Genomic DNA, 24,374 nt, shown 5'->3' on the forward strand with positions numbered 1-24,374 from the left:
GTTATGATGTTTCTTATAATGGTTATGATAGTTATGATGATGATCATGGGCAAAAATCTGTCATATTGGAGGTGGACACAGTTGAGTTCTTATACAAAGTGGAGATCCAGCTTGCTAATAGGGGGGGGGGGGGGCTGAAAAAAATGTATACGCTTTCCTTCCCTGCTAACTTATTCCATTCACATTTTACTTTATTAATGAGTTTTCATTCAATACATTTCAAATATTTATTCTCAATTTTTGTCGTTATGGTTTGAAATAAAACACTGTTTTGGACACCATCCAGTCTTCAAACCACCTGGAAATTTGCTCGCTCGCAAATATTATTATGCATGGTCAGCCCAATTGTAATTCAGTAGTTTGTCACACTTAAATCCGGATAAGCTCTAAAAATCACAATTGTGCAAATTTTGACAAAGCATGAATCTCTCACGATTATTAGGATATGCCGTAAGATTTATTTTGAAGACGGGAGGTAAATTTGTAAATGCCATTTTTGGCAGTTGCCATGGCAACAGATTAATTTCTGAAAAATAACATACATTATCATGTAAATGGTAAATAAACAAAGATATAGATGGCCAAAAAAGATCATTTTCAAGCATCCAAATTATTACATATGAAATTTAGAAATATTCAAGATGACTAGGATAGTTCCAGTTGGTCTGTTGCCATGGCAATGGCTTGTTTTTCCACCAGAAAAGAAAAAAAATGATAAAGAATATTTGTAGAATCTGACATATCTTTAATTTCCCCTATATTTAAAGTGCTCAACAAAAATATTTTGGTTGCTTAATGTATAACGTCTTAAGTCATTGTCATGGCAACCAAATATCCACATAATTTTATGTTCTTTATTTGTTCCTTTTCCCGCTTTTCATTTTTGCTTTTCCTTTTCCCCTTTCCTTCCCCTTTCCCTTTCTGTCTCCCTCCCTTTTCTCTTTTTCCCGTTTTGTTTTAATTTTCCCGGTGAAATCTGCCGGGGGGGGGGGCAGCTTTCCCCCTCTATCATTTCCCCCATCAGGGCTTTGCCGACTTGTGCTCCCTTCCCCATAATGGGCCATACTCGAAATTCAGCGCATAGAGTTATATAAACCTAAACGTACATTTTTAAAGGGGATAATCCGAGCTGAAAATATATCGTAATAAATAGAGTAGAATTCTCAGCAAAATGCTGAAAATTTCATCAAAACGGATAACAAATAAAGTTATTGAAGTTTAAAGTTCAGCAATATTTTGTGAAAACAGACGTCATGAACATTCATTAGGTGGGCTGATGATGTCACATCTCCACTTTCTGTTTTCTTATATTACATAAAATCATATTTTTTTCATTATTTCATACTTGTGTGAGTAATATGTGTCTCTTATGAGATAAGTTTCAGCAATAAATGTCTAATGCACTAAATCAGTTGTCAATCCAATTTTCTAGTTCTTGTAGGAAAAATATTGAATAAACCTCATTTCATACAATAATATACAAAAGAACAAGCGGAGATGTGACATCATCAGTCCACCTCGTGAATATTCATGACGACTGTTGTCACAAAACATATTGGATTATTGCTGAACTTTAAAATTTAATCACTTTGGTGTTTGTTGTCCGATTTGTAAGGAATTTTCGGCATTTTGCTCAGTGAATTCTACTCTATAAAGCTATACATACTTTCAGCCCGGACCATCCCTTCAATTCTATGATTCATCGTTTCATTGCGCGCTCTATTTAGAGTGTCCGGTCTCGATCCCGCGCACGGCGGCCCCTGGCCGGCCGGCCCGGCGCCCTTGATATCTTTGTCTAGGCCTACCACGTTCCGGAACGTTATGGTGTCGTGCAGACTTCCATTTATTGGTATTTTTCGGCTCCATTTGGTTGATCGTCAGAGAATTTCGATACGACACCAACTTAGCAAATTTCTCCTAAGGAACTGTGATAGCGGTAAGTGTTTGGGCAGTGTTTGTCTGTCTGTCTTTATGATCATGTCATCAGTTTTGTAAATTGTTTATCTCTTAAATCTTGACTCGAGTCTTGACCACCCTGCCTGTTTTATTTAACCCAGTGTATACAGCCACACGCGTGTGTCTTTACCATCCAGCCACACGCGTGTGGTTATATCCATAACACCTATCTGTGGATACCGCCACACGCCGCCAGTAATAACAGTAAAACGCGTATGTAGGTCTGACCGTCTATATCACGATCAAAATAACCTTATTTCTTCATTAAATTCTTACATTCTAAACCACTCTGATTTCTTTAAATCGTTTCAATTTCATTCTCAACGTCTTCTTTCCTTGCTTTTCTTGTCTTGTTACAAACGGTCGTCTGTTTAACAGCAAATTCTCTTTTTCTACTTAGTTGTGTCGATTCTTACTTACCTTCGCGGTGGCAGACCCATACAGCGTTACTATCATGCAAGATATACAAGCTTATGAATATTCATAATTTTCGTACCAAGCGTTAATCATGCACGAATCCCGAGTTTCGTACGTACGCACGTACGCGCACATAGCCTAGAGTCAGTAGAGAATCGACACAAGTAGAAAAAGTGTGGAAATTTGCTATTTAACAGGCGGCCTTTTGTAACAAGACAAGAAAAGCAAGGAAAGAAGACGGTGAGAATGAAATTGAAACGATTTAAAGAAATCAGAGTGGTTTAGAATGTAAGAATTTAATGAAGAAATTAGGTTATTTTGATTGTGATATAGACGGTCAGACCGGCTACATACGCGTTTTACTGTTGTTACTGGCGCGCGGCGTGTGGCGGTATCCACAGATAGGTGTTCTGGATATAACCACACGCGTGTGGCTGGATGGTAAAGACACACGCGTGTGGCTGTATACACTGCCTTTATTTAACCCAGGGAATTCCCTGGATATTTATGATTATTAGCTGTAGGGAATCTACAGGTAGGTACCAGTACGGTACATTTAGAACTATGGTAGGCTATGCCAATGTTGTACACAGTACACCATTTAAAAAAATCATTAAATAAAATATCGCTTTTGTGAGTTTGTGACAAAAAATACCGGTATGGTTGGAACTACCCCTTATCGACCACCTAATCTCCTAAGCATCGTATCTGCGAAAATATTCACTAATTTTACCCAGTTTTCGTCTCATTTGTGCAGAAAATTGAGCAGATCAGATTTCCATGTTTCGCTCGGCGACTCCGATTCAATCCGCGTATATATCGACGAACAACGAATGCGACGATTGTACATTTGCTCATTTGCAGCCGTCTTTTGAAACCGACCACCAGCGATACACTAAGTTTACGGTCGATTCTTGTCGCGGTGGCAAAATATTTTTTCTCTTTCAAATCAGTTACATGACGTCAACATGCTAAATGATCGCCTCACTACTTCCACTGCGAGCTCCGGCGCATGATTCGACGATTGACGACGGATATTTGTTCTAAAGCCGTTTCCTATCAGTAGGCACTTGGAGGTCGTGAAGTTCAACCACCTCCGAGCGCGAACAAATCGACTTCACCTTTCAGCCATCAATTCTTTTCCCCGTTACTGGGATGAATTGCCGGCAAGTTTGCGCTCTGGGGTGGTTGTAAACTCACTTATTTTATGGACAAATGAACTAAGGAAAAATTTCATGCCTAATGAATGACCATAAGTTCCCTTGCATGAGTTCATTATTTCTTTATTTAAACAGCTAATTTCGATATTGTAAGTTAAGATGAAGTGTTATTAAGTAGACCTATGTTATTTTATAAATAAATTCTATTATAATTGATCTTAAACATTTTTGTTCATACCCACTCTTTTATCCGCTTCTGTTTTATGTAAGCACCCACTGGATAGGCAAATGGTCTTTATTGACTACAGTAATTAAGTTAACTTTATTTGACCCTGGCAGTCCAGTGGGTGCTCAATCTATACTCTGTTATGTTTATAATGTGTATACACTGTACCAATTTCTTTCAATTTTCATTGCCGAAATAAATAATAATAATAATAATAATTTCTTGGTTTTTCAGCGGGGATTGGGTTTGGTCAATACAATTTTGATTTATTCTACTAGATTTCTACTTTTTGTTGCTTCTTTTTTTCTCGTAAAATCGATTTTTACCGTATCTATGGACACTGCACCTACTCTCCCGCGCGTATCGTTTGTAATACGCAATAATTTTAACGCGCGCAAGGTGGTCGGTTTCAAAAGAGGTGGTCGATATGTGGTAGTCTCACCATACTAATTTCCGTAGAGTTGCAATTTATTTTTCATTAGTAACTTGGCCGGGGTAATTTTTGTATTCATCAGAGTCAGAGAGCTCAAAAACCTGGATTTTGGGCACATTTTGTGTACGCCCTCTATTGGTGGAAAATAAATATGGCAAGACAATCATAGTTTTCAATCTATTTTTAATTAAGAAAAAATAGTCTTAAGAATCAAATTTACTTAAGAGCCAAGTTACATGATAAATAGCTGTAATGGAACCTGACAGTGTCAACAAATCAAGCATTTGTCCCAAAGAAAAAGAGAAAATAAGCCAAACATTACCAACCTTATTTCACTACACAGGGCACTCATTCAATGAACAAGGTTATGATATAATCAGAGATGCCAAGTTCAAAGACCAGCTATGCAGAGATGCTAAGTTCAAATACCAGCTATGGGTGAGATTTTCTGTGAATCTGAGTGAGATCACAGACATTGTGTACAATGTATATGGGAATAGGCTGTGATAGTTGCGTGAGACAGAGATTTGAGGGGATGAACAAGAGTCCAAAATGCTTGAGTCTCACGCATAATGCGTGAGACTTGGTAGCTCTGTATAACCTTGTTTTCAGTTATATCTCCATGTGTGGCAAAATAAGGATGGCAATGTTTGGCTTATTTTCTATTTTTCTTTGGGACAAATGCTTGATTTTTTTGGCATTATCGTGATATTGGGAACCATCGTTCACATCGGCAACGCTTTATTCAGTCACACGCACGGTTCCCTATTTCCACCTCCTTCCACTTTGTACACAAGTGCGCATATCGACGAGTGGTTCCCAAAACCATGATTTGGCCATTTTTTTTACACTGACAGTTTCCATTACAATACGTGTCAATCGTGTGAGAAATTAGGAGTTTGCTTCATAGCATGATTTAGCAGGGGCTTCGATCCATTTTTCAGATGGGGGGAGGGGAGGCAAAATCATGAATCGAAAGGTGCTCAATGACACAAAACAAACTCACCCACACATAGGCCTATATATGATTCACATCAAATTAAATTTTTCTAGTATCCTGATCTGAAAACAGGAAAAGGTACCTGTTCAGGACTGTTTGTAGTGTGCCGAGAGCGAGCAGAAAGTTCTTTATATTCTGATCTGAAATTCTAATGATTCTAATCATTTTTGGTACCAATGATTAAGATAGGTTTCTAAAAGAACAATACACACGAGCGTGGCGCTTTGTTTTTGAAAACAAAAGTTGTGACGTTCATGACATTGGCACCAAGGTGCACTAAACAATGCGTATAGTACATTGGCATATATGGAAGTGCCCAACAACACTCCCCAAAATTACAGACGCTGCTGAAACAGACATAAAAACACACTTAGCGTCAGTAGATTTCTTTCAAATTTCACCACAATGTACCATACATGTAGTTGAAATGTTCGGAATGTCATTGTCAACTATGGTACATTGTGGTGAAATTTGAAAGAAATCTACTGACGCTAAGTGTGTTTTTATGTCACATGGTCAAGGTCAAAGGTCATGTAAGGTCAATGAACTTTGGCCACCTCAATGAACTTTGGCCATGTTGGGGGAATTTGTTGAATTACCATCATATCTCTGTAATTAAGTGTATTGGTCTAGACTCTAGCTCATAAAACGTGAAAATAAGAGTAGCCGAGTATCACTGAACATCTTGTGTGAGTTAAAGAAGTTGTCAAAGTCAGCACTGCTGCTATATTGAATCTCGTGATGCAGGTGAGACCGCCAGAGGCATTCCACTTGTTATTGAATTATCCGCATTACTCTTAGGCGGATAATTGGAGGATGGGTTTATGAAAGGGTATCAGCTAATCATCACCATGATCAGTAGAGACGCACGCACGGCCAATATGGGAGACTCTCTCCAATATTGGGAGACAATCTCCCATATTGGAGATTTCATTTGCAAAAGGATAAAACAAGGATGCAGAGCTACCAAGTCTCACGCATTATGCGTGAGACTCAAGCATTTTGGACTCTTGTTCATCCCCTCAAATCTCTGTCTCACGCAACCATCACAGCCTATCCCCATATACATTGTACACAATGTCTGTGATCTCACTCAGATTCACAGAAAATCTCACTCATAGCTGGTCTTTGAACTTGGCATCTCTGGGGATGCCAGTTTTCAGGCGAAAGCCTGAATTCAGGCTGTGGCAAAAAAAAATTTAAGCCATAGTTTTAGCATTTTTGTGTACAAAATATTGTATTCTAGGTAATTTTCAGGCCCTCTGATCAATTCCAACTATGGTAACTGTCGGATAAAACAGGACTTGATGGATAAAATGTCCGACAAGTCCTTTCATGAAACGCTCCCGTGAAGTAGCCCTAAGGACTCTGTGATGTCTTTTGTAAAGGCCAAGTCCGCCCAAGAAAAAAGTTTAAGGATTAAGATTATTTTAGTATAATTATGAAAAATGAGAGGTTTCTTACCAGACCGATCTTGTTTAGATCCCTCGATCGATTTGTAAACACTGCAAATACAATAGGCTTGAACCGCTTCGTTATGACGTAGCTTTGATATAAAGCGATGCTATAAAATGCCATTTTTAAGCACAATTTATTTAACAAAGTATAAAATTAGATACTTGATTTTGAATAGTTATTTATAATGAAGTTTCAAATTTTATTATTTGTTAAATAATTCGTCAAGAAGTTTCAAATTTTATTATTTGTTAGATAATTTGACATTGAACATCCTTTGTGAGTTTTAGGTCACATGACCAAGGTCAATGAACTTTGGTCGTGTTGGGGGTATTTGTTGAATTGCCATCATAACTTTGAAAGCTTTAATATGGATCTACATGTAGTTTATAAAATGTGTATAAGGGTAGTCAAGTATCACTGATCATCTTGCACAAGTCTTTGGACATACAATCAAGGTCAAATGTCATTTAGGGTCAATGAACATAGTACATATTTTATTATCATATGAATGGTGTTTTTTGTGAATGATTAGTCTATAGTCATTTTCAAAGTCAGCACTGCTGCTACATGTACATTGAATTGCGTAATCATTTAGATTGTCAGAGGCACTCCACTTGATATCTTTTTGTTTAATTCAGGTCAAAGCATAATGACGGATTGTAAACGTAGCTGTGTGAGAATAGGAACACACAATGGAACTTTTCACTGTGATGAGTCTTTAGCTTGCTTCATGCTTCAACAGCTTCATCAATACAAAGATTCAGGTTTGTCAAGAGAATTGAGCAAAAATGAGATAAATACAGACTGTATAGAATAATATGGAAGTTTGAAAAATATTGTACAATTGGGATCCTTAAATTAGCAAACATTCTTTAAAATGCTTTATTTTGTGGACATCTTCCATATGACATCTTGCTTGTATCAAGATCAGAAGGAAATGTAAGATAAATGTATAAAGCAGAAAATTGCAAATTTGAGGATCCAGAGCTGAAAGTCTTTTCATTCTTCTATAATCTTTAATATTTTTAAAACAAATTTTGGTAAGCAGTTTTGGGGCTCTATTAAAACATTTACAGCCAAATTATGATTATATGCTTAAATTAGCATAATTAATTAATCAAGAATAAATTTGAATATTGTTACAATTTACTATCGAATTTGGGAGATTACATTATGGGTGATGCTTGTGCCAAGTTTTGTTGTGATCACATGATAAGTACGGGAGGGGGAGGGGACTTACATTGACGAAAGGATACCTTGCCCGACCCCAAAAACACGTAAAAAGGATGTCTTTTTCAAGATAGGGCATGTTACGTACGTAATGAAATAAGGGTGTCAAAAGCACTAACAAAAATGAAAAAAAAGGTATTTATTTTGCTAGGAAAGCTTTGTGTTTAGGGTCAAATTTGCAATGATATGATAAAGACTAAAATGTTTTATAAAGCCTTTAAAGGATGTATTTTTGCCCAAACAGTCAACACTCTGTGTTTAGAGTCTGATTTGCGCGAGGTGTGGGAGGTGGGCCGTACTAAACCCAATGATGTATGTAGGTAAAGGTAATGAAACCGACGTCCGTGAAATATAACAATTGAAATATTGCTGTACTTGTTTAGGGGTTCAATTCAGGGAATACTTGCCAAGGGTATCGTTTTGTTTCCAATACTTGTTAAGGGTAGGGTTTCACACGCCAACACTTGTTAAGTGGTGCATTTTTAGAATATGGAAAATACTTAATTAGGGTGCTAGATTCCGTGGTCACGCATGGTATCCACTCGTCAGTGGAAGTGGCACCCCTGGTTGAGTGGCCAAGATAGAGGGCAAAAACAGCCCCCCATATACAATTGAAAGATGTCCCTGGCTATGTAAAATTAGATTAGGAGGTTCTATTACTGTCAAGATTTCAAAAACTTTAATACTGTAGTGGTCATAAAGGAAGAATTAAATGAAGTACTGTATTTGAAAATAACAGGATGGACTTTGATATTACTTGACACCTGGAGAAAAATTGCTCAGAGACTTGGGGAGATTAGGCCCCCAAAAGAAAGCCCTGGAAAGGAGCCCTGGAAAATACAATATTGCAGATTTAGACAGTATTAAAGTTGTAATAATTTTTGGCCTGAATGACACTGCTATGAACTTTGCTTTTTGGGAAAACAAAATAATTCCTTTAAAATCTATTTCTTGATTTTTGTTGGTTTTATGTTTTAGAAATAATTCGTACTAGAGATCCTGCTCTCCTCGAAACCTGTGACATCGTAGTTGACGTTGGTGGAGTGTATGATCCATCTCGACATCGTTATGATCATCATCAGAGGTTAGTAGTTCACAATGATCATTATCAGAGGTTAGTAGTTTACTATGATCATCATCAGAGGTTAGTAGTTTACTATGATCATCATCAGAGGTTAGTAGTTTACTACTATGATCATCATAAGAGGTTAGTAGTCTACTATTATCATCATCAGAGGTTAGTAGTTTACTATGATCATCATCAGAGGTTAGTAGTTTACTATGATCATCATCAGAGGTTAGTAGTTTACTATGATCATCATCAGAGGTTAGTCATTTACTATGATCACCATCAGAGGTTAGTCATTTACTATGATCACCTTCAGAGGTTATTAGTTTATTATGATCATCATCAGAGGTTAGTCATTAACTATGATCATCATCAGAGTTAAGTCATTTACTATGATCATCATCAGAGGTTAGTAGTTTACTATGATCATCATCAGAGGTTAGTCATTTACTATGATCACCATCAGAGGTTATTAGTTTATTATGATCATCATCAGAGGTTAGTCATTAACTATGATCATCATCAGAGTTTAGTCATTTACTATGATCATCATCAGAGGTTAGTAGTTTACTATGATCATCATCAGAGGTTAGTAGTTTACTATGATCATCATCAGAGGTTAGTCATTAACTATGATCATCATCAGAGGTTAGTAGTTTACTATGATCACCATCAGAGGTTAGTAGTTTACTATGATCATCATCAGAGGTTAGTAGTTTACTATGATCACCATCAGAGGTTAGTAGTTTACTATGATCATCATCAGAGGTTAGTCATTTACTATGATCATCATCAGAGGTTAGTAGTTTACTATGATCACCATCAGAGGTTAGTAGTTTACTATGATCACCATCAGAGGTTAGTAGTTTACTATGATCATCATCAGAGGTTAGTCATTAACTATGATCATCATCACAGGTTAGTAGTTTACTATGATCAACATCAGAGGTTAGTAGTTTACTATGATCATCATCAGAGGTTATTAGTTTACTATGATCAACATCAGAGGTTAGTAGTTTACTATGATCATCATCAGAGGTTAGTAGTTTACTATGATCAACATCAGAGGTTATTAGTTTACTATGATCATCATCAGAGGTTAGTAGTTTACTATGATCAACATCAGAGGTTAGTAGTTTCCTATGATCATCAGAGGTTAGTAGTTTACTATGATCAACATCAGAGGTTATTAGTTTACTATGATCAACATCAGAGGTTATTAGTTTACTATGATCATCATCAGAGGTTAGTAGTTTACTATGATCAACATCAGAGGTTAGTAGTTTACTATGATCAACATCAGAGGTTAGTAGTTTACTATGATCATCATCAGAGGTTAGTAGTTTACTATGATCATCATCAGAGGTTAGTAGTTTACTATGATCAACATCAGAGGTTATTAGTTTACTATGATCATCATCAGAGGTTAGTAGTTTACTATGATCAACATCAGAGGTTAGTAGTTTCCTATGATCATCAGAGGTTAGTAGTTTACTACTATGATCATCATCAGAGGTTATTAGTTTACTATGATCAACATCAGAGGTTATTAGTTTACTATGATCATCATCAGAGGTTAGTAGTTTACTATGATCAACATCAGAGGTTAGTAGTTTACTATGATCAACATCAGAGGTTAGTAGTTTACTATGATCATCATCAGAGGTTAGTAGTTTACTATGATCAACATCAGAGGTTATTAGTTTACTATGATCATCATCAGAGGTTAGTAGTTTACTATGATCAACATCAGAGGTTAGTAGTTTCCTATGATCATCAGAGGTTAGTAGTTTACTATGATCATCATCAGAGGTTAGTAGTTTACTATGATCATCATCAGAGGTTAGTAGTTTACTATGATCATCATCAGAGGTTAGTAGTTTACTATGATCAACATCAGAGGTTATTAGTTTACTATGATCATCATCAGAGGTTAGTAGTTTACTATGATCATCATCAGAGGTTAGTAGTTTACTATGATCATCATCAGAGGTTAGTAGTTTACTATGATCATCATCAGAGGTTAGTAGTTTACTATGATCAACATCAGAGGTTAGTAGTTTCCTATGATCATCAGAGGTTAGTAGTTTACTATGATCATCATCAGAGGTTAGTCATTTACTATGATCACCATCAAAGGTTAGTAGTTTATCATGATCATCATCAGATTTAAAAGAATAAAAAATTCACAATGATGGTTGAATAAAAGATTCATAGGCCACTACCATGTTAGCTTGGAATGTGAGATCATACTCAAATATAATTTACATGTGGTGTAATATTTATTAATATTAATAATTTATTGATAGATTATAAAGTATTTTCATTTAATTATCATTTTGATGTCATGTGATTATCTTTCATGGTTTCATATACACTTTTAGACTTGTGGGAATCATAAATGGAGGTTTTCTTTTCAACTGGCTTCTGAAGTCTAGATATGAATCAATAATGACCACAAGACATTTCATTTACCAAGTGTTATGCGTAATTTTTCGTCACTTCATAGATAAGTTTACAGTAACCAATCAAAATAAAGTTACTTTATTTTGAGCTGCCAACCGTAAGGAAAAAAGTCTAATTACATGTATTACGCTTTTCACACCAAATTACGGCAGTACACTTTTGATGTCTGTTACTATGCTTTTCAGCGCCAATAGCTATGTACAAAATTTTGATACACAAATAATACATTGCACAGTGGCGAAATCATCCGAGGGCAGCAAATACTGCCATTGCATGCAGCATTGTGTCGCTTTGTTGACATTACTGCACATGTGAGGATTGCCTCTGCCATGGCCGAAAAGTGGCTAATGTTCTTTACGTAGATTGCGTGCATTGCCTATGGAAAATTCTTGCATGAATTCATATCCACGCATGCACGTAAACAGGAAGTTATCTTTCCATGTTTCTAATGCAACAAAGAAATCTGAGGATTGATTACATATACCCCCCCCTCGCTGATCTGTTCATTGTGGATTAGAATTTGTGTCACTGTGGATTATTTCATGTGATATACTGCAAAAGGATCAGATATTAAACTGTTGGAAGATCTGGCGGCCACAGGTATCTCGCGCCTGCTTATCCAGCGAAGCCTTCAAACTAACTACCCCATGGCAGGTATTTTAAACTAGTATCTGTTCATTTACATCCCTAATATATACCATTTCTATTTACATGAATTTGCCAATAAGCTCCATTTTGCATCTGATCTAGATCTATACCTATTCAAAGAAATTTATTGTAGAGTCTACTGCGCGGCGCGTTGGAAATTACGTTTTTATCTCAAACTCGAAATTTATGATAGCGTATTTATGAAATTACTCTTTTTATCTCATAATTAGGATTTTGTAGCTTTTTGGTTACTCTTACATTCAGAGGTTGGCAGCTCTGAAAGTATCCAGATGACGTCAATATGGGTTTGGAAATATGTGCAGTCGATTATACACCCATAATTACCTCCATGATAAAATGTTTCAGTAAAAATTCAGCACAGAGTATAATTGTGGCGCACTTTGAGCTCATTCTTGTCCACCGTGCAATGACTTAAATGCCTTAACACAGGGCACCAATTGGAATCAAACCCAAGTTACTGGAACCTCCACTCTTCCCACAGAGCTATCATGCCACTTTGATTATTAACCCTTTTACCCCAAATTTAATTATCCTGTATTCCAAGTCACAGATTTAGGATCAGTGGAATTCATTCAGTGCTTTCTGGATACATTTTTCACTTTCATATGTTCCAATGCAGAAAGTCATTTTATTGAGCAGAATTCAGAAAGAGAGGGGGCACTATTACTGACCAAAAAGTACCATTCAATGCAATTGGTGTAAAATTTACATGGAAATGTCCAAGATATAGATGTCCTTTTTATAGCAAATTCTGAATTGATATGGTTCTTTTTTTTCATCTTAATCAGATCGTTCTCAGACACCATGAATTCATTGAATCCTGAATTGCCATGGACTATTAAACTGAGCAGTGCTGGTTTGGTTTACTATCACTTTGGTAAGCAGGTTATCTCAACGACCCTTGACCTTTCACCTGATGATCCTGATGTGACCTCTATTTATAACAAAGTCTATGAGAACTTTCTTCAAGAGGTAGATGCCATTGACAATGGTATAAATCAAACAGATGAGAAACCAAGGTAATTCTTACTCAGACATTAAAGGGGAAGTTCTCCCTGAAGAAAAGTTTGTTGTAAACATAATTTACAAAATAAAAAAAAATATTGGTGAAGGTTTAAGGAAAATCTGTTAATGATTAGGAAATTTATTAGAATTTAAAGGAGAATGAAACCATTGAAACAAGATAGCTTGTGTGAAAACAGAAAAATCAAAGAAACAGATCAACAAAAGTTTGAGAAAAATCAGACAAATAATGAGAAAGTTATGAGCATTTGAATATTGCGATCACTATTGCTATGGAGATAGCAAATTGGCAATGCGACAAAGATGTGTGATGTCAACTCTCCCCATTACTTTAGTATATATTTCACTTGAATTGCCTCTTTTATCGCATCTATCCATAGAACATGTGTTCTTTCTACATGAGGGCATGTAATACATGTTATTTAAGAATACTTCATGGATAAAGAGTTTGTATCATCATAAGAAAAAGCAAAAAGAAACATTTTGAGGGTATTTTATAGTCCACCAAAGGGAAAGTTGTTCATCAGTGACATCACACATCCTTGTCGCATTGCCAATAGGAGGATCTCCATAGCATTAGTGATTGCAATATTCAAATGCTCATAACTTTCTCATTATTTGTCCGATTTTTCTCAAACTTTCTTTATTCTTTGATTTTTCTGTTTCTACACAAGCCTATTTGTTCCAAAGGTTTCATTCCCCTTTAAGTTTTGGATTTGTGACATTATAAACGAGCAGCTGCCCCATATGTTATGTAATATCAAATACTTGAATTTCCTATTTGAATGTTTCTTGATGACTTATTTTGGTTTTCTTTTTATGATTATGTGTGAAATGATTTGTCTATTGATATATAAAGAGTACAGTAAAAAAAAATTCAATTTTCTGAACAAATTACATTGATTTTTTCCATTTGCTAGGAATGCTGCTAGCCTACGTCATCACAAATCAAATAATTAGAATTCTGATAACTGTGTAATTCTTTGATGGATTTTCCTCAAACCTTCAGCAATAAACATTTGGTGAACTTACCCTTGAAGATCGGTATTCTGTTAAATATTTAATTGTAGTATGGATAGCCAACTGTGACACAATTTACTGTCTGGAAATGAATTAGTTTTCTTTGCATGACAAATAAAGACAGTGAAAATATGAAGCATACAATATTGATGAAATTTAGACATTTAGGCTTGCCATAATTTGAGCACAGAGATAGACCTTTGCCCAATCTAAACCAAACTTTGGAATGTTGGCAAAAGGAGCTGAATTGTTAATATCAACACTATTTAAATTCCATTATGTGTATATTTTAGATCCCAGTTTTTGCAATGGAGAAATAGAAAATTTTAAAGAATCACACAATGCCAGTGTAGTGAAAGTGGAGCAGGGCTAGAGATTCAGCCCCCCCCCCTTATGATCTCGGCAGTCGATGGCATTATCACAACTAAAATTGGCACATGCGTTACCCATAACATAATCTTATGAATGAGTGTCATCTGCATAGCAGTGACAAGTTATGTCATTCGAGCAAGTATGTTTTAATGATTGAGAGGGAAATGGAAATCATTGGGGACTTTATTCTGAACATAAACAATATGAAATACAATTGAGTTTAATCAGTTCAAGGAGAAATGACCAAACATGAATTTTGGCTAAATTCACAATTTGCAATTGCATTGGATTTGTACACAAATTCACTTTTTTGAGCAATTTTGGGTCTGCATTTACTTTCAATATGTTGCGTAATTTTGAGAATGATAGTTTAATCCAGGCCTTTCAATTAAATATGGAATCATCAAGAGTGAAATCACATGATGTGTCATATCAAGTCATGCTCTACTCTTAAATCTCAGCATTCAATCAATATGCTCAAATTTGAACATGTGAAACTGTAATGAGGATTTGATATACAGGGAGCAATGAGCCAAAGTTTGTGAAGTATGTTTTTTGTAGAAATATGTGTATCACAAAATCAAATTGCCCAAGATTTATAGGGATATACAAGTTATGGTTCCACTTCATACATCTAGTTTTCATTTTAAAGTAAAGTGATTTTGGGGCCATTTATTTTACTTCAATATTTTTTTTCCTTTTGGATGTTAATACTCACACCCAAATTTCATTTTTTATCTTTATTACTTAATGGGACTCATATATGATTTATTTTTAGTTCTCATAGTAATTAATGACTGTGATTTTGGCTTGAAAGTTTTGTTTATTTAATTTTATGCTGGTCAGCTTGTTTATTAACAATCACAGTGGTTGTGTGTAGTGCTGTACCTGACAAGATCATTAGTTAGAAATAATACAAGTTAGGACTGGCAATGTCACAGTTATAATATTTGATTAAGTGCAGTTAAGAATTGATGAGTTTTTATTTTGTTTGTTAGGTATGCTGTAACAACCAATCTGAGTTCTAGAGTGGCACATCTTAATCCCTCATGGAATGATACACAACAAGACTTTGAGGTAAATATTATTGTCGTCTTGCATTGTAGAGTCAGACTATAGGCGCCGCTTTTCCGGTGGCAGCGGCGTCAACATCAAATGGCTTGGATGTTGTTTGAAGGTTTGCATGGTGACATGTACAATCGCAGATATGGTTTACGGTACACCATGTGGAGTATTAAAGAAACAGTGGTAGAAGAAGAAAAATAAATGGATAGGCGGGAAAGTGGAAATTTGAGAGTAGAGTAATCTTTCTTGAATGTAGTCCTGAAAAGGACTGTAAACCAGAAGAGATTGATGAGTTGAAACATCTTGAGTAGTAGGATAGATGAGGAGATGCTGGCTTGAGTCGGCGAGTAGAGATGATGAGCAGAAGCAGTAGAGAGACTCAACGTTTTGGGCAGGTTGACTGTCTTCAAGTCGACCCAAGCAAGCATCTCCTCACCCAGCCTAGTACTCAAGCTGTAACTATTGAACCAAGGAATTTAAAATCGTCTTGTTCTAGGGTTGCTAAATTTACTCCCTGTAAGGAGAATGGTAGATCTTTCAGCTGATTCATAAGACGTTGGTGTGACTTTTTATTTCAGGTAATTTTAGCAGAAATCATCAGCAAATTCTCACCATTCAGTGTATAGCCCAAATTTTTGTGTCATTTAGAAACTCAATCATGGGATTAAAGCCTAACAGAAACATAAGCCAGTTCGTAGTTCTTTTCTGCACATGATCAAAAGATTCTACGCATGATCAGAGGAAGGTCATTTGTACTAAAGTGACATGGTGGTTTAAAATCTAATGAGATAAGCACCAGCTTTGGTGTCTTGATTATTCATGTATTCTTTTGAATTGTCGTTTTCATTTACATCCACAAAAAACAATGCTTCCACGAACACTGGTATATCACAGTTTGTCAAGTACATTGTGCAACATGCTATGATATGCATTCAAATTAGGAATGCAACAAATACCTTCATAAAGTGTTCTAAGTGTGCTATTCTAGTCACCTGGTCTATTCAATTTCTTCATCCTGCTATGTAAGGCAAGCTTACATAATATCTTGCTTTGAAATCTGCCTATCATAATGAAAGAAATGAAAGGTCATTTGACCAAAATTGTCCATGAAGTAACTACGAACTAGTCTATTGTGGGAGACAGGGGTCTCCCTGAAATATTCCTTTGAATAGTTGTCTCCTTCTCACATCCCTAGTTGTTAGAATCCATCCATTCAATCAATTCATCCATTTTTCTTTATTTCTTTGTTAAATCATTAATGAAAGAAGACCTTTTGTTTTCTTCAGAGTGGTTTTCTAAAGGCAGTAGCATTGACAGGTGAGGAGTTTCTTGATAGAATCAATTATTATGCCAAGGTATGGCTACCAGCTAGAAGCGTCGTCAAGACAGCACTTCAAGATAGATTCAATGTAAGTACAATGCCTGTTGGCTCAAGTCACAAGCCAAGTCCATTAAAATTAATATAGTAAAATTTTGCATTGATAATTAGAAATTACTAAAATCATTCAATTTGATTGGCTGATACTATGATAGTATTAACTTATAAAGTAAAGCTAAGAATTCAGGATTTCACAAAGTTCAGTAACTAACAGATCTAGATGTGTGATAATACATGAAATCATTTGTTTATTTAGGTTGATGTATGATAATAATTTGTTTATTTAGGTTGATACATGATAATACATGAAATCATTTGTTTATTTTAATAGGTTGATGCATGTGGTGAGATCATCACCTTCCCACAAGGAGGCTGTCCATGGAAAGAACATTTATTTGAATTAGAACAGGTCTTAGAATTAGACCTACCAATCAAATATGTCCTCTACCCAGACAGCAATGGTGCATGGAGAATACAGTGTGTACCCATAAACAAACATTCCTTTGAAAATAGGTAAGGCTCAGTCTATTTCAATTTGTTTTGTTGTTTTCCCATGAGCTACAATTATTGTAACTCTTGCAATTCCCATGTAAACCTGCATGTTAGAATGTTAGCTGTAACTCTTTTTGAAACAGCCTCAGGGTGTAACATCCGTTATTAGCACTCAAAATTGCTATGAAAATAATTTCTTGTCTTGCTATGCTGATTTGTGAAATGAAAGTGCTGGCAAAAGGTAATTTTTAATTGCACAAAGAGACAAGCCATCCCATATTGACAGTTATTACGTGCTGTCTATTTTACATGTATGTGAGCACAATCTGTCACTTCATGAAAAGATTTTGGAATTCGCGATACAAAGTTTTCCTTTTTTATTTAAATTTAGAATCACTATGAGAAAATGACAAATCTATTCTGTGAGTATGCAGTGGAATGGTTTTCCACATTAATACCTTTGTTTGTGATCTCAAAGTGAAAATATTTTAAAAAAGGATTATCTTTTAGCAGTACGCTTTATCTGCCAGATCATGAAATGAAAGGAGATTTTGTTAATTTCTTCAGAATTGATCCAGAGATCTCATGGCAAAATAAGATTTTGTTCCAAGTCTCTTCAGGGTATTTCTGAAAAAATTTAAAGGGCCTTTACTCTGTGACCCGAGACAGTGCAAGCAAGGTGTCGAATTAAAGATATAGTTGTGGTAACAACCTCAAAATGAGTTTGAACAGAATCCATTTAAATTACCACCCAAGTGTTTATATGTATGTGCCCTGGTAGAACATGAGTAATTGCTGGGAAATGACCAAAATAAGCACTGAATTCTATCAAATGTCAGGTATTTTTAATCTTAACCAAGGTTAAGTTTTTGGAATGTCATAACTTCTAAATTATATGGACCTACCTAGTTCATAAAACTTAGACATAAGGGTAATACTGTATCTCTGAAGATCCTTCCTGAGTTTTAGGGCACATGATTAAGGTCAAAGGTCACTTAGGGTCAATAAACTTTGGCCATGTTGGAGGTATTTGAGGAATTGTCATCATAATTTTTATGGATCTAGTTCATGAAACTTGGACAGAAGAGCAATCTAGTATCTTTGAATATCTTGTGCAAGTTTCAGATCACATGACCTAGGTCAAAGGTCATTTAGGGTCAATAAACTTTGGTATTGTTTGGGGTATTTTTGGAACTGTCATAACTTGAAAAAATTATGGATCTAGTTCATGAAACTTGGACATAGAGCAGCAATGTATCCCTCAATACCCTGTGTGCGTTTCGAAACATGGCCAAGATCAAAGGTCATTTAAAGGTCAATGAACCCTGGCCATGTTTGAAGTGATTGGCATCTTAACGTAGAAAGTTGATGGATCTAGCTCGTGACACATATATATAAGGGTACCTTAATCAAGTATGAATGATTGTGTCATGCATGTCTTTTGATGGACATAATAATTTATGATCATATTAGTGTTTTCTTCTGTGAATTATTATTCATTAGCTGTTTTCAAAGGCAGCACTGCTGCTATACATGTAGATATCAAATGGCAAATTGCAGGCGAGATTGCCAGAGGTGGTCCACTTGTTCAAAGCAATACACTGTCCCACAGTTGCTTTTTATCTGTGTTAGTGATCATCAGAATTATCAGTGTCTGAGCTAAAATTTCTATGATATCATATCCCAAAGATAACAATATGGTGACAATTTTACCTTGATTTAAAAGACAGAAATCTTTGTTGAAATGATTGTTCTACTTTCTTTAACCTTTAAAGATGTTACTCAGTATTGTATAATAGAAATTACAAGAATACCATTTATTCTTGATATAGCTAACCTTTGACTTTCAGGTACATGTACATTTTTTTAGAAACACACTGTATATAAATATATTTTGTAAGCTATCTTTAAGCCTGTGAGGATCTATGCATCGTCCTGTACACATTTGTTTTTTCTTATGCTTTTTTTTTCCTCAAGACTATCTCTTCCTGAAAAGTGGCGTGGTATCCGTGATGAAGCACTGAGTGAGATTACAGGTATCTATGGATGCATCTTTGTCCATGCAGGAGGCTTTATTGGTGGCAACAAGTCAAAAGAGGGAGCCCTTCAAATGGCTAGGAAATCACTACAATTAGGCCAAGAAATGGACTGAAAATTGTTCTACCTGCTTCTCATTGCTGTTAATATGCTTCCAGGGGGCCGTTTCTTAAAGATGTTCATAAGTTAAGAGCGACTTTAAGAACGACTGGTGAACCTTTATTCTGCGTTAAACAATTGCCAATGAAAATACCATTTAATACAAGAAAGGATCATCAATCGTTCTTAAATTCGTTCTTAACTTTTGAACAGTTTTGTGAAACACCCACCAGTTCCTATTTATTGTGTTAGGTGTACTTGCACCTGAAAGCAGCAGGATGGGTGGATAATCAACAACCCCTCCTAAACATTTTCCAGGACCATGTTGGAGGTAATAAAGTGCTGTCAATAACACACAGGGGTAATCGAGTATCAATGACAAGTCCTAGGTCACATGATCAATGTCAGATGTAATTTCGGGTTGATGAACGTAGTATTGTATCATTATATGAATGGTGTTTTTTGTTAATAATTATTTTATAGTAGTTTTCAAAGTCAGCACTGCTGCTATACTGAAACGCATAATGCAGGTGAGACTGCCAGAGGTGCTCCACTTGTTATTGGATAAACTTACTGAATTTACAGCTTGACTGAGATAAAATATCTGAATATTTTTGTCTTGTCTATATGAAACCTACATGGAATACACCCAAAATTTGGGGATATAATTCAATTTGTAAAGTAAATTGCTCATAAAAAAATAACTTACAGAGAGAGAGTACCAGATTCCAATCTCATGTCACTCATATTGGAATGTTATATGGTACTGACTCTTTATTAAAGCTTAGACAGGCTTTATTAACTTGAAACAACATCAACTGACTTTCTTGAATGATTAAATGTCATTCCAATGCAAGTCCTTCACATTTGCTAGTTTGTATTCTTAGCATGAGACAAGATTTTAAAAAGGTTTTTATTTTGATTCCCGATATGGTTGTCTCAAATTCAGCAGTTCAGATTTGCAAGCAAAGCTGGAAATGTATTTTTGAAGGCATCATGTTATAAATACAAAACACAAAAGCTTTAATGCATATTGTTCATGGAAGGATGTATTGTGTGTTTTTAACCATTTCACTCTACATGGTGGAGTGGGCAGTTATTTGAAATTGAATTTGCGACATCCGAGTAGCAGTTACAGAATTATGGAACATAATGTAAGTGCATGTCAGACCAAAAATTGCCTCAAAACATGTTTTTTCTGTACAAAGTAAATACGGTTTCTGCGCATGCCACTGTGCAAATTTTTGTTGCTATTACATGATCTGTGGCCGATATTTTAAGCAGGCTATAACCCAGCCCCCTACCCCTCCCCAATAGTGACAAGAATAAAAATTCCCCAGGACTGTTAAGATTAAAAGCCTAAGAAGAAGCACAATTTGCCTTTTTAATAAAACCTAGGCTATTTTATTTTGCACCAGATTATTATGCCTTTCTTTGTAACCCGTTTGACCCACCTCTCACTAATTCTCTTGTTATTCATCTCTTCCTCATACTTTCTTATCAGTTTTGTTCCATATCCTGTTTGATGTTGCCTGCCTCATTATCTTGTTCCCTCATAGCTTAAGGTCTTTCATTGGCCTTACACTAACTTCACTTTGTGTCTGCCTACTCCTTTTCTTTCATCCCCTTCACTAACCTGATTGGTCTTCTCTGCTCACTAATGCCCCTTTTGTCTCCTTGTTCCTAGTGTTGCTGTTGTATGTCTGTGGTCTATATTATTGTTGTTCCACTTTAATGTTTGCCATTTTGCCTCCGACAAAGATTCTGCTAGGATCAAAAGCTTAGTCCCCTTTTGACTCACTATTTTATTTTGATCAGTTAAATCAGTAAGATTGAAAATGATACCTTTATAAACTTTTTCAATAATGTAAATACAGCCCCCCCCCCCACTTAGAGCACAACAAAAGGTGTCATGCAATGTCACCCATTAGGTAATCTCACAGTCAATAGTACCTAAATTTAAGATATTGGTTTTTAGTTAATTATGTTAATTTTTGCAGGATATCATAATTTGGCTGTAAATATTTGAATATATCCCCCAAACTAATTTGGTCTGGATACTCTTCCAAGGACTATTATCAAATTTTACTTTAAAAATTGTAATATCAAATTATTTGCTAAAGTATTTTATCGTTTAAGAAATTTCTTATGTATTTCTATGTTTTTCGACTTCATGTTTTGTTGTGATGGAAATCGTCGGCAACACTATTTTCTTTTAAACAGTGATTGTAAAAATAATGATACACTAATAAATTTTGGCTACATAAAGTATTTGCATTGGATTTGAACATGAAATGACGTTATTGAGCGGTTTTGGGTCTGCATGCACTAAAGAAATGTTTCATAGTTTTGGAACCATGTACCCGGGGGTCGTAATTTTGGTCTCAGATGTAGTGCAAGACTTAAAAGTGACATCTTAAAAAAAAATTGAAATTGATCTCGGGATCACGACAAAAATTGGCATGCGGTCACCCATGACATAATCTCCACAATTTCATTGACAATTGTACCAAAATTAAAGGTCAAGTCTCCAGAAAAACGTTGATTTGAATAAATAGAGAAAAATAAAACTAGCAGGACGCTGAAAATTTCATCAAAATCAGATGTAGAATAAGAAAGATATATAGTTTCCTTTATTTTTCACAAAACAGTGATATGCACAACTCAGTGACATGCAGATGAGTCGGTCGATGATGTCCATCACTCACTATTTCTTTTGTTTTTTATTGTTTGAATAATGCAATATATGATTTTTACACATTTGACAATAGATCAACTTGACTGAACCATGTATTAAACCATGCTAATTGCCCATGTTCAGGGAGGAATTAGTCATTTCACTTGTGGATGAGGGGAAAATTAGAGTGTTTCATATTTAATAAAATACAAAATAAATATTGAGTGGATGACGTCATCAGTCTCCTTATTTGCATATCAACTAGAATGTGAATATAGCTGTTTTGTGAAATTAAACAAAACTTTAAATTGTCATAACTTTTTATTTTATATTCGATTTTGATGAAACTATCAGTATTATGCTTGTTGGATTTTTCTCTTATTCAAATCAACATTTTGTTGGGGGTGGACTTGTCCTATAAAAGTAAATTAATGCATAAAATCATAGTTTGGCTGTAAATCTTTCAGTAAATATATCCCCCAAACTGCTAGATTTTGGTCTGGACACTCTTCTTAAAACTATTATCAATATCATATGTATACTTAAAGGGGAATCCAACCCAAATAAAAACTTGTTTTTATAAGAAAAAGAAAAATCAGACAAGTTGATAGGTGAAAGTTTGAACAATATCGGACAAACAACAAGAAAGTTATGAATTTTTTTAAAGTTGTAAATATCGGTAATCACTTTACCCATGGAGACTTCAAATTGGACACATATGGGATGTCATAGTGATGTAAGGCAAGGACTACTCTTCCATGTACTCCAATACATATTATGGCTAAAATGTAATTTTCCCCAAAGTTTTATTTCAAATTATATTTTTCTTTCGTGAGGACATAAAACAATATACTACCTGGGTTATATTTAGATTACTGCCCCAGGGAATGAGTACTTAAGAGAAAACCACAAATCCTGATAATAAAGTACATGGCCTATGGGAAAGTTGTCCTTGCCTCTTGTCACAATTTACTTAACCAGTTGCCAATTTGAAATATACATATTATTAATGATCTTAATTTTAAAGCAACTGTAACTTTCTTATTGCTTGTCAGATTTCTTTCAAAACTTTCTGTTTAATTTATTTTTCTCCTTCCCAACACAACATTTTATGGTCAAGGCTGGATTCCCCTTTAAAAATTGCAATATCAAATGACATTCATTGTTGTACAATGTAATGTGTTAAAGACAATCCATTGTGACTCCTGCAGAGATAAGGTTTTTGCCATAATTACTGTTTTTCAACAAAATTATGGTATGACAGTTTTCGTAAATTAGGATTTAACAAGAATCTATTATGTTAAAAAAGCTTCTCCCACAAATAAATGTTAATGGCACGTTAAATGATTATTATGTAGAAATGACTGAATCATATTTTATATAATTTATAATTGCAAAATTAGCATTGTTTTATGCAATTGGCTTAAATTTTATGAGATATGGTTCATTGAACATAGAGATATGTGCCTTCTTTCAGCATTCAGAAAACCCCTTATCAGTTATGTTAAATAAAGTGTGAAATCCAATGGTGTCTTCATTCACTCTTATTCTCATTTCCTTTTTGAGTTTTGGGGCTTCAACTTGTGAGCATATCATTAGATATAAGTTGTTTAAGCAAATTGCCCTGTCTTTAATCAACAAAAATTTTACTGAACAATAATTACACGGAAATTAAAACTTTTTATCCATGATATCTTCTTGAAAAGTTCTATATTTTTCTAACTACATGTAGTTTGTATTTACGCTATTTACATGTATTATTTTTAGGGGCGGATCCAGGATTTTTGAAAGGGAGGGGGGCACATTTCCAGAGGAAAAATTTGACAATTACAAAAAAAAGGCCTTTACTTTCGAAGGGGGGGGGGGGGGGCAGGTGGCACACTTGTTTTAACTGCATTTTTACATTACAAATTTAAGTGCTCTCAAACCGTGAAAAAGACATCCTTTTTACGTGTTTTTTTGGGTCGCGCATGGTATCCACTCTTCAATGTAAGTGCCCCCCCCCCGGGATATTTTCTGAATACCGGGAAGGGATTGGTATATTTGTATTTTGCTCGGTCTCTTATGCGTGTATTGACCCAGTCAGTAGCTAGGCAGATCCTCGAACATGGCTTCTTTCATCCAAGT

At 35.2% G+C, this 24,374-nt stretch overlaps 1 protein-coding gene across 4 annotated transcripts; it reads left to right on the forward strand.

Moving 5' to 3' along the window:
- Positions 1-1,528: 1,528 nt before the first annotated feature.
- LOC121417542 (MYG1 exonuclease-like) lies at positions 1,529-22,012 on the forward strand. 4 transcript variants are annotated; one of them, XM_041611268.1, is made up of 8 exons: positions 1,531-1,936; positions 7,289-7,414; positions 8,859-8,964; positions 12,873-13,103; positions 15,498-15,576; positions 16,830-16,973; positions 17,274-17,455; positions 19,412-22,012. In XM_041611268.1, exons 1-8 carry the CDS (start codon positions 1,822-1,824, stop codon positions 19,584-19,586), a joined length of 1,158 nt encoding a protein of 385 aa, XP_041467202.1. In that variant the 5' UTR covers positions 1,531-1,821; the 3' UTR covers positions 19,587-22,012. The 4 variants fall into 4 exon arrangements, with proteins under 4 accessions (XP_041467205.1, XP_041467202.1, XP_041467203.1 ...); XM_041611269.1 differs by having other exon boundaries at positions 16,833-16,973; XM_041611270.1 differs by having other exon boundaries at positions 1,658-1,936; positions 16,851-16,973.
- Positions 22,013-24,374: the final 2,362 nt, after the last annotated feature.

Source organism: Lytechinus variegatus, chromosome 6, assembly GCF_018143015.1.
Source record: "Lytechinus variegatus isolate NC3 chromosome 6, Lvar_3.0, whole genome shotgun sequence".
Taxonomy (NCBI): domain Eukaryota; kingdom Metazoa; phylum Echinodermata; class Echinoidea; order Temnopleuroida; family Toxopneustidae; genus Lytechinus; species Lytechinus variegatus.